We start from the raw sequence: 12,143 nt of genomic DNA, 5'->3' as shown, positions 1-12,143 counted from the left end.
AAAAAAAAAAAAAAAAAAAAAAAAGAACTGTGGACTCTGACTGAGAGGGAAAAGAGAGTTAGCACAGTGTTCACTGGGGTGGTGATAAAATGTAAATAGAAGTTGTTCTCTTACTTGGTATCCACACTGTGTCTCCAGGTCTCTGTGCATCTTCCTTGTGGTCTCTGGAGGCCTGTGTTTTACTTTCTTAGGGTATTCCAATCCTCTTTGTCTCCTGCCTCAAGAACTAGAATAAATCAAGTAGTTATCACCTCTGGTTAGTTGGTCTGTGGCTTCAGAACCCTTAAGCCTTGACTTCAGTGTCCAGCTCACAGAAACCTTAGTTGGATACTTCTTCCTGATACAAAGGAGAATCTCTGTTGCAAGTCACCCAGCAGAACATGGTGTCTGCTGGAGCTGATGCAAGGAAGGAAATTTCCTACACAATACAAGTAAAAATACTATTTTCAGTATCTTGTGGCATGAGGTTATTTTCTTAATTAGTAACACTAATGGTCTGAATTTGCTTTGTTGCATATAACAGCATATGGAACAGTTCCACTCCCAGGTGTGTCATTGACTTCATTTCACATCAAAAGTGAAGTCAATCATTAGAGATTATGTCCCGATTATATCCCATACCATCTGGAAACTGACTTCCATAAATTATTTTTTAGGTCTCCCTTGCCAGAATGAAATGAACAGAATTCAAAAGCTGAGCAAGGGGAAAAGCCTGTTGGGTAAGTATAATTTCTCGCCACCCATTTAAACAACTAATTAAACCAACCGTGTCTTTTGTAACATTCAGCACGCCAGTGGTTACTCATTTAGGGCCAGTGTCTTGTGAAAGAAATGCTTCCTTTTAGCCCAGGTTAAAGTCTTTCAGACAGTTGGTAATATGCCACAGATAGCTAGATATAAATGGAGGATTGGCTGCCTGGCTAACAACTACCACATGCCTTATCAGCAAGAAGAGAGGCCAGGGATCAGACCCTAATTCAGGCAGGGCTAGATTCCAGGACCATCTCTATTACTAACTCTCCCCAGTCATAGAGTAAAATAAACCTTGGCTTTCTCCTTTCCAAGTAAAGCCGTTTGATAGAGTTAACACATGTTCTTCCCATTGCTAAGAGTATAAGGGCTATCCCTTAGAGCATTTCCTTATTTCTCAGAGCAAGTTGTCTATTCAAGGGGGAAAACAAGCTGTACCCTCCCCAACTCCAGAATTTATCAGATAGGGTCGAAAGGCTTGTCTGCACTTTCCTGTATTTCTCAGTTTACACCGAATCCCTGGAGGAAACGGTTATGGTTGTTGAGACCCTGCTCATCTCTTCTCCTCCATTAAGACCGAAGCAACGGAGGTGTGTTTCCCTAACATGCAAATTTGTGCCACAGTAGATGTAACGAGGGCCAGCCTGCCTGAGTATTCCCTTCTGGCCCTCCTTGCTCCAGCACTCAGGGGAAATGGTGGCATTTAGGCCAGGCCGTTACGGAGACACTGGCAAACTTCATTTTCTGAAGAGTCTGCTTTGCCTTCCTTGCTGTTTTGAAAAGAGCTGACAGCTGCAACACAATAATTCAGAATTATTCTTGTTAAGCATTCAGAGGCAGGTGCATTCCCTAAAGCAGCCTGCCATTTCAGAAGTTTATCTATTTACTTGAAGGAAATGGGCAACTTTTTGCTTATTCCCAAGTGTAGGCAGTCTATGAATTCTGACAGTTTCTCTTCTAAAATTTTAAGTTGCCTCAAAATACATACTCTTTTCTTGTACTTTTGAATTTACTTATTTCTCTGACTTGCCTCATACTTTTGACTCCTGACAGTACACTATTCAATTCAGAAAAGACTCAGAAATTATATGATTTTCAACTCCAAAGGTCTAAGTTCTTCTCCCATATAAAAAGCTATCTATTTAGCCTGAAGGTAAAGTGGCTAGATCCATCCTTCATAGGTTTTTCCAGGGCAAGGACTTACATTGCCCTGTGGAATGCTGTTTTGGCTATTAGTGATGTACCTAAGAGCTTGCTTTAAAAATGTTTCCATTGTATATGGATAGCTTATAATTGCCTCATCAGTTAGTAATTAATGAGACATTTGTAAAGTCTGTCATCTGAGATGTCTCATTTTCCATTAACTTCAGGACACATAAGTGAAACACATACCTTTTTCCTGCCAGAATCCCACCTTGTCTTTTCACATCTCCCACACATGGAGATTACTCTGACTGACTCATAAAAATGCCATTTATTTGCTTACACATTATGGTCTGCATGGGGAAATCTCCTAATATAATAACTGTGCATTCAGGGATATTCGGATTCAAATAAATAATAAAACAGGAAACAACAAATTATAATCACTTGTAATTACTATGTACTTAGGAAAAAATAATCTTATTAAATTATAGATTTAGTGCAGCACCTGCTTCTTATGGACCCGGGGGCTCAGCCCAATTTTTGTTTATTTTTGGTTTATTAAATCCTGTTTTTAAACCACAGCTCAAGGGGGTGAGATCAGCATTTTCCCTGCTCTCATTGTTCTCTTTCTTTGTAGAACCTTATTGAGACTCTGTTCACAAATTTCTTTCTCGTTTAGTTCTGGGAACTGTTGAAAGCATCTCCCTTTGCATTCCTTTGTACTTCCTGAAAGTGAGGGATGAGGGACAATATACTGTGACTGGAGTGCTTAGGTGAGAGGGCAGCATCACAGAGCATCTCTAGGGCACCAGCTGCCCTTCCCAAGCGCTGTATATGGTGTTCAGGGTTCCCAGGGCCTCCAGCCCATGCACAGTCTCATTTTATCTCAGGGAAGTTGGTCATCTTGGAATAGCCTGGTGAGTGGAGAGTTTGAGAGTAGATCTTCAGGGGGCTGGGGATATAGCTCAGTGGCCTAAGCACCTGCTTGGCAAGTGCAAGGTCGTGAGTTTGATCCCCGGTACCGCAAAAAAAAAAAAAAAAAAAAAAAAAAAAAACAGAGAGTAGATCTTCAGGTCAGGTGAATCTGGACATTAATCTTGGTTCAAATTTTACAAATAGTTCCCTCTAATGCTTTTCTCCCTCTGCTATCATCGCATAAAATAAAAGATGAGTTTGAAAACACTGTCCTACTAAAAGACATGGGGAAGAAAAATTAGGGAGAACAAAACTATAGCGGTAAGCAGGAACCTCTATTTTTAGGAGGCTGATATGCAGGATATTATTATTCAGGTCAAACTAAGAAGTGCACAGAGATTAATCATACCGACATACCTTGTCAGGAAAACCAAAACTAAATCTATCACAATAAAGATTACCTATTGTTGAACAAGAATCAGATTCACATCAGACTTTCTATTGATGACACTAATTTAAGAAAAGAAAACAGTACTTCCAAGTGCTTAAGGGAAATAACTTTGAACTTAGAATTTTAAAATTACCCCAACTATTGTTCAAGTATGGTGACAGAGGTATTCTCAATCCATCTATGATTTAGCTTACTAAAATATCACTAAAAGATTTATTCTACCAGATAAATGAATCCAGAATTATTCAGCTGCAACTATGAAAAATAAATGCTGCTAAATCTAAATATGTGTGACCTATAAAAGTATTTTGATAGCAAGGTAAAATTATAATAACACTCTTGGGGGCAATCAGAAAAAGGTGGTAAAATATGTTTGTGGTTTATTTAGCAAGAAAAGGAAATGCAAACTAAATAGGATATATAGTTTTTAAATGCCCAAATCAAACACAGGGTGAAAACTTGATTTCCATGAAAGGCAGGAAATGGGGAAGATGATAACTAGGAAAAACAAACATGGTGGCAGAAATGAGTAACCAATCCGTAATCACAATAAGTGTGAATGGGCCAAACTTGTTTGTTATGAGATAGAAACAGTCGACTGGTAATTTTTAAAGTAGGTGATATCTAAAGCAGTTCTCAGAAACCTGAAATAATTTATATCTGGTAATCAAACAACTACTTTGAAGATAGCAATATGCCATATAACAACCATTGTTAATTTCCTATCATCTTGTTTTGAAATGCTGTACTGTTTTTATTTTTGTTCTTATTTTTTATGCTCTTAAAAAAAAGAAAGCAAAAATGAAACAATGATGTTCTTTTATAACAATGTTGATATCTGACAAATGCAAATACTAAAAAACAGAATGGTACAAGAGTATCATTTTGCTGAAAGGTTCCTATTATGCTACCAATTGATATACTCGTAACTAAAATAAAATATAACAGAATTGCAAAGAGGCACGGTCATATTCACAATCAGATTCAGAGATCATCTTTTTCTTGAACCTGAGAGCTTAAGTAGGTAAGAAAAGGACAAAAAATTCGAACAGCATGACTAATTAGCATTCATACTTACATATGTAGTTCTGAAGCTAAGCATTAAATATATACACTTCAGAAACACACAAGAACCAAGAATGGTGGCAAACCCCTGTAATCCCAGCACTTGGGAAGCTGAGGTAGGAGGATCATTGTGAGTTCAAGACCAGCCTGGGCTACATAGTGAACTCAAGGCCAGCCTGAAGTACACAGCAAGACCTTGTCTCAAAAAACAAAAAATAAACAACAACAACAAAACACATGCACAGGAGCTACCTGCCACATACTATACAACAAAAGAAAACTCAACAAATTTCAAATAATTACAAATCAAATTCCCTGACCACAAATTTCCAAAATCTCCATTTCTAAGGGGTTTTCAGATTATGCTGCTAGTCCTTGGACCAAACTGAGAACAAGTACTATAATCCAATTTATAACAATTATGAAAGCTGAGACAAAATATTATCAGGTGTCAAGTTTGGGCCACAAACACAAGAGATCAAAACTACAAAATTAATCAAAATGTTACTCTCAAACCCCAAGCAGATAACTGGCCCAGAATACTTTTTTTTCCCCAGAGATGGGATGAATCCTTCAAGGAAAAGAACATTCTTTTTAACAAAATGTCTAGAAAAAGATGGGAAAATGTCTGAATCATTTAGTAATGAGAAACTTTGGCAGAAAACTTACAAGCCTCTCTCAGCTAGTAACATATTTGCAAAAGCACCTACTAATACTAGCAGTAATATTCCAGTAACAATATATCATGTCCAGGAATTGTCTACTTCATGCAAGCAGTTTTCTAATAATATGCTACTAGTAATTCATTAACGGTGTATAAAGGACAAAAAATGATTTGCTCAACTGTTAAAAATGAATTAGCAGTAGTACCCATTTGTGGTTTAAAGGGAAAAGTCAAAACTCAGTAGAATAGCACCTCCCTGGCAAGTGTGAGGTCCTGATTTTGATTTCCAGTACCCCCTCCAAAAGAATACCCAGTAAAGAAGGAATAGAATCCTAAGACAAATCTGAGACAAGTAGTGTAACTTTAATTTATCACTTTTTTATCTGTAAACCCCAGCAGCTTGGTGTCACTGGAGTAGCTCAGTGGAACACTACAAGGAAAGTGTGTAGCTGTTACTGGCTTTGTTAGAGGCGTGGTAGCAGTGATGGTGAATGGTTCTGCAAAGTGCGCTCTATGTATGGATTGTAGTTAATGAAACGGTTGATAGTGTTCGGCAGTGAGTCAGAAATTGATACATTTAGAAACCTTTGTAGGAATTTCACAGAGTTGCTTCATGTGGCTGGACCACATATTGTCCTGAATGGACTGGAAGTTAAACAAAAGCAAGTTCTTCATCGTGGGCATTTGAGAAGCACTGCTTTGGATTCAGAGTCAGTGATGTGAATCTAGTCTTGGTGTTTATTTGCAGATGCTTTAGGTAGATTACTTCATTCTCCTGTATCTCAGTCTCCTATTTACTGAAAGGTAACAGTATGACCTCTCTTCACATGTGGGACAATCATAAATTGTATGGTTTAGTTCAGTATCCCAAATATACATAAATATTTAACACGTATTAACTACTATTAAGCCTGTTTGAAAATTGAGCTCCTTTGAGTTCAATGTATTTGGGCATCTAAATATTGAGGTCCTTATCATGTTAATGAGGTAATAACCAACTAGCCCCATTCTCTTCTGCCAGCCCTACTGTAGCAAATATTCAAGCTGATATTTGAGCTCTCCTCCCTGTCTTGAATGATATTAACCCTGAGTATCTCTGCGCTTCTCTTATTAAAGCCAGATTTCTTGTTCCCCCAGGGGCATTCATACCACGGTGTAATGAAGAGGGCTATTACAAAGCCACGCAGTGCCACGGCAGCACAGGGCAGTGCTGGTGTGTGGATAAATATGGGAACGAGCTGGCTGGCTCCAGGAAACAGGGTGCTGTGAGCTGTGGTGAGTAAGGCCCTCTGCATCAGCCACACAAGGACGGATGATCCATCAGCCCTCAGTATGTAAGGACCATGGTAGATACTGAAAGGTGGCTTAATTCTACCATGAGTTTACAGTGGAGACACAGAAACCCTAAATGACATGAGCTCATGCATTACATAGTATAGCTCAGCATAGCACAGCACAACTTTGGAAGTGGCAGGAACTCACTGTGACCATGACCAACAGGTTAGACAACAGTGTTTGAGAGTTAGGATACTATTGCAGGCCTAGGACATCTTAGGTTGCTGTTACCTTTCACTTAGGGTTATAAAGCTCCTGAGAAGGGAGTGGCATGCCAGCATTCTAGGGCCTATGCCAGAACAAAATTTGTGGTTCTTGCCACAGAGACTGACCCTAGATGGGTAGGCATGCTCCCAAATTCAGAGGGTAACTTCCATGGTTTTTCCCTACAAGTTCCCCTGAAAGTCAAGTCACAGGCACAGGGAACCCGACCCGGGGTGTGATGTATAAACAAAAACTAACCATTAACCTTTGCTTCTTGTGCCAGAAGAGGAGCAGGAAACCTCAGGGGATTTTGGCAGTGGTGGCTCCGTGGTCCTGCTGGATGACCTGGAGGATGAACAGGAGCTGGGACCAAAGGACAAAGAGGGGAAGCTGAGGGTGCACACTCGGTCTGTGACAGAGGATGATGAGGACGAGGATGACGACAAAGAAGATGAGGTCGGGTACATATGGTAGTGGCCACAAGGAAGAGGACATACATTTTGCACACAATTGCAAGTCACTTCCTGTTCCTACATTTGTATCTAAGACTCCAAGGCATCAACGTCTCTTCTCCACTGTTGCTCTCTGTACCCAACTGAAGTTTTGGAAGACAGCTGCTTGTCCCAGAGTATTCTGATTTTGCATATGATTGTGTGGGAGAAAGGGTGTTGTTTTGGGTTATTTTATTTTATGTTTTTGGACAACAGAATGGCTGGTTTAAATAGAACCTCCTTCCTGTAAGATTTTTGCAACAAGCATGTGATTTGTGTGGAATCCAGCAGTGCAGGGAGCCCCCACTCTTGTAAACGTCAAAGACCCTTTTTGATTACCCACATTGGTGGTTCTTACAGCATGGTTCCCAGCCTTACAGTGTCTAAGTGCTTTTCTTGTGTCCTATAGATGTCGTGGAAAACACACCACACTGTTCCTTTTCTTTCCACCCCAACCACCCCTGGTTTTTATAATTAAAAATTAATTTTATATCACTATATCTGGCTTCCTACAAATAACAGCCTTAATTCAGTCCCTTTGGGGAATTCATTTATTAAAAATCACATCTGGATGCTTCTGTCTGCACACACATAAGTATGTACACATGTACAACAGAAATTGTGTGTGCAGGCCTTGCACACACACTTTGCAAAAAAAAATGTCTCACTATCTATTAAAAATTCATTTGAAAAACGTTTTTTAATTTATCAGCTTGTCTAGACCTGGAACAAAATTTCTGGAATAAGAAATTAGTTTGAAAGCCCCATTTTGCACTAACAGCATTTGTAGCCTGCAGGCCGAGGAGGTTTCTTCTCTGTGCATTAGCAGAGTTACTGGAAGCTTCTTTGATTTGGATAAGCCTCCGTTTGCCTAAATCGTTTCTTCCTGCAGAAGCCATGTGACTCTCACTGGGGCAGCTTCACAAGCCATTGCTCTCATTTCAGCTCAAAGCCCCACAGGCTGCAGCAGCCCTGTCTGCGCAGGGTCCCCCCTTCCCTCCCTACTCAAGGGCTTTTTGTAACACATGCATGTGCCCAGGGGGTTCTCTGAGAAGACAGTACCACGGTATTCCTTAGAATACAACTTAGGGTTCTTAGTTCAATGTTTTGCTTTTGGTTACTTTTTACCCACAAATTATGATAAGGCTACAAAAGATGTGTAGCTTTTAAAAGAAAATCCACATTTTACAAAAAATCATAAATGGAGGCCTAGAAAGAACTTCACAGTAGCATATGGAAGCTAGGTTTGGGTTTTCAAGAGTGAGCCTGCCAGCCCCCATACATACACAAAAGTCTTGAGATATTACTGAAAAAAAGGCTTTTCACCACAATATTTCTTTTCCCAAAACTCATTATTGAATTCTAGTTCCAAATCTGGTAGAGTCATCTTCACATTCTTTAGAATTCTCTCATCCAAGTACCAAAGAGTAGTCTTCACAATGGCCCCATTCAGTTCTGTACTGGTCTGTAAACTCCTACCCTGTTTGTTTACTATCCCAATCAGCCACCCAAACCCCAGCTCTCTAGGCCACATATCTCTCAAATCTCTCTCTGGCTTCCCCCATGAGCTTTATCCAGTCCACAAGACAAGCACATCAACTCAGGCACACACCCCCCAAAAATTATATATAAAGATATTTTTTTTCCCAAACAAGCCATGATCCCTGTGGCAGCTGACTAACCCCCACATCAAACTGACCATTTATATGCAGTAACCCACCTTAAGCTAGCATCCTCTGATACTTGCATAAGCTGGATAAAGTGGCATTATCCCTAAGGTTGGTCTCAGATGGGAAATGAATATACCTGGTGTCGCTAATTCCTTTTTCCTGATAGATAATGTATGTACCGTCCCTATATGGAGGCCATAGGCAAGCTCTGTATGGGGATCTCAACCCCATCGCCTTAGTTTCCATATTTTCCCCTACTCAAATACAGCTCTGCAGTGATTCAGAAAACATGTGTTTAATTGCTGCTAAATTACAATAGAGAACATAAAAATCAAAACTTCTTTAAAAATCTCAGTTTATACCATCAAAGAAAAATATTGTTACTGTGTCCTCTGAGTTTAGAAAAATGCACAAGAGAACAAATTAAAATCGACAAATTGATTTCGCTTAGAGAAGCTTCTAGGAACCAAGTGAACCATGGATTTTAATTTGCCTAATTATCTTATGACGAGTGTCAAATTAAGATGACACTTAAAGATCCTTAGCATTAACTTAATGATGGAGAAGAGTGCTCAATAGGCAATTCCCAGGAAGGTAATGAGATGCCATTTTCAGAGATTTTTCCAAGAAGATGTTTTGATTCATTAAAATATTAAACCAAAAACCCTCCTAAGCCTGGAACCCAGAATCAACGGAACAACATTAATATTGCTTTCGTGCCTCACATTGGCATAGCAGCATTAGGCCTTCTAAGATGTTTAGTACTTTCCACTAGTACTTAGGATTAGATTGAATTACCTTATCCTTTGATGTAGAATTTTTGTTTTCTTGTTTCTGGAAGGGGCCTTTTAGTTACAGTGACCAAGTATACATAAGATATTGACTTTTTTAAAGAAACAAAATAGTCTTGTAATAATCCAATCCTTTGTTTGAGACAAGTATTGGATTCAATCCTAACGATTTTAGAAATTCTTTAGTGAAGAGTTTCTTTTCCTGTAACTCGTTCTTTAATATCATTACTGTGGCATCCAAGTTAAATCCAAGGATTTTCTTTCACCATGGTTATTTGTCTGCCATATGAATGTCTACAGATGTTCTAGGCATGGGAATACCTTACTACTGAATTTGAGGTTGTATGCCAGTTTGTCCTTCTTTATGCCTATTTCCCTATGCATAGCAGCAAATGATGTATCTGTCCAGGTCTGCCCTCTGCTCCCCCAGGATTCCATTCCCATTTGGTTTTGGTTTACCTTGACCACACTGTATAGTAATATCCAACAGCCCTTTCTACAGTGGGTGGTTTCAGTCTTTTTATACCGTTTTCTCAAAGTCACTGATGTATGTCCCTGTTCACTGTGTAGCCTTGTAATGAGAGCCCATCAAATCCAGGGTGTCAGTTTGTTGTCCCTATTGTAGATGAAATAGTGATGTAGAAAAACTAGTATTCTGAATGCTTTTCCATGTAGACTTACCTGGAATGTGAACACAACTCTTTGGTTAATAGCAAATGCTTAACTGTAGTCCTGAGTAGATGCATTTCTGTCTGTCTCAATAAATTTTACTTTATCTGCAACATGTGAGTGTTTGCATTTTGTTAGCTTAGATATGAAGTCACCAGGCCACATCCAACACATGGTCACCGCAGGACAGCCTGGCAGCTGAAGGGGCCTGCCACCAAGGGCCTCAGTCAAGATTGCCATAAAAACGTGGCAATATTTCCCTGCCGGGCATCAGTCCTGCTCTGACTTACACATGCCCTGTGCCTACTCAGAGCCAAACCACCTGACCTCTCTCTTAGCTGTTTTTGTCTCTCTCAGGCTTTAGCTTTATTCCTTATCCACCAGAGTTCATATTGTTATCCTATTTTTTTTTTTTTTTTAATCTTAACATGTTAAACTCTGCTTATATCTTTCCTTTCCAGTTAGTTATCCTCTAATTCCCCTCGGGTGGGTGCGGAAGAGTCACTCTTTTACAAGAACCCCAATTTCTCCTCCACCTGTGAATTAATACACCAGATGCTTGTCAAACACCAGGAAGCACCCAAATTAGGACCCAACTATTTCCTTCCACCTTCATCCACATTCAAGCCAGTTTGTCTAGGATTTAATGATACCCCAAGTGAGTAATTTCCCCATGACCTGAAGTAGAAACTATGCTATGAATGATTCCATTCCTTTACTCCATGGATAAGATTTTACAGACAATTTATAGACTGACAGTTCAAGAAGAAGTGCATCATAAATCCACAAAGTAACTAATGTACTAATGTCAGGAGAGCCAATGGCCACTATCAAGCCTCCCAGGTAGTAAAGGGTCCATCAAAGAGTTGAAGGCATGTGTGGACACATTCCGCACTCCTCTGAAATCACCTGGACTTTATAGATAAATCCCACCCCTCTCCTACAGTTGCACCTTCACAGTGTGATGTTGATCTTTCCAAGTCAACAGCAAAGGAAGGGAACCAGGGAGCCAGCCCATTAACTGTGTGCAACTGAGTAAAAAAGTCTTCAAAGTGTTTGGTTCTAAGATTTATTTTGATATCATGATTCAAAATTTATGCTAGTAGTAAGCCTTCTGCTGTTAATTGGTAGATTTGCAGATTATTTTGAATGGGTGAATGCCACTGTTGGCAGGCAAAACCCTCAGTTCTAGGATGTAAAAGTGTCAGACATTTGCTCTGAACAATTATTATCTCCCTGAAAAGGGACATAAATAATTATGACATTTTAGGTCAAAGGATGTCATCGCTGACACCAGTGGCTAATCCAGCACCACTAAAGCTTGCCTTCCTTAGTTCCTTTTACCCAGAATTCCCTAGGTTTTCTCCTACCTCTTGGGCCACCCCTTCTAGGTGTCCTGAATATTGTGGTGTTCAGCCAGGTCTATTAACATCTCATATTGTGCCTCTGATCCATTTCTTTTTGGTTTCATGTGCTTTCTCTGGACAGTCTTCTGCCTTTAGTCTCAAACATCCCCTCTAGTCTGAAGGACCCCCAGTTTATACTTCCATTATAGGTTTTGACTTCTCCATTTGAATTTCCCACTGACACCTCAATTTCAAGCCTTAAAAAATCAAAATGAAAGGCTACACAATGAATTTGTCAGTGGCAAGGGGAGTCAGCAAGGCTTTTAAGTCCTTGCAAACATAAGCCATAAAGGAGAAGATGGATAAATGTGTATCCATAAAAATTAATAACACGTTATAAACAAACTTAAATGATAAACTAGAGGCTAAAAAGATATTGGTGACATAAAACAGATGAAGGATTAGGGTATAAAATATTTTTTAAAACTCCGACCAATCCATAAGGAAAATAGAGCCCAACAGACTAGTGGATAAAAGATAAAAACAGGCAGTTCATAGGAAACACACTTTTGTATGTTCACCTTATGATGCTTATAAAGTTAACCACAGTAAGAAGAGTAACTGATAACAAAAATGAAACAATTAT

General features: G+C 39.4%; 1 protein-coding gene across 1 annotated transcript in view; it reads left to right on the top strand.

Annotated features, from left to right (window-relative positions):
• Nucleotides 1–10,264, top strand: part of Spock1 (sparc/osteonectin, cwcv and kazal-like domains proteoglycan (testican) 1) — a gene marked incomplete at its 5' end in the record, with an annotated part of 510,842 nt that extends 500,578 nt beyond the window's left edge. The window contains 3 exon segments of the mRNA XM_005376592.2: nt 657–719; nt 6,129–6,266; nt 6,814–10,264. Coding sequence (XP_005376649.2) covers nt 657–719; nt 6,129–6,266; nt 6,814–7,004 — 392 coding nt within the window.
• Between the last annotated feature and the right edge of the window lie 1,879 nt (nt 10,265–12,143).

This window comes from Chinchilla lanigera, unplaced genomic scaffold (genome assembly GCF_000276665.1).
Source record: "Chinchilla lanigera isolate Chin_1 unplaced genomic scaffold, ChiLan1.0 scaffold00007, whole genome shotgun sequence".
NCBI classification, from domain to species: Eukaryota; Metazoa; Chordata; class Mammalia; order Rodentia; family Chinchillidae; genus Chinchilla; species Chinchilla lanigera.
Note: the sequence above shows the minus strand (reverse complement) of the source record. Positions and strands in the feature narration are given on the sequence as shown.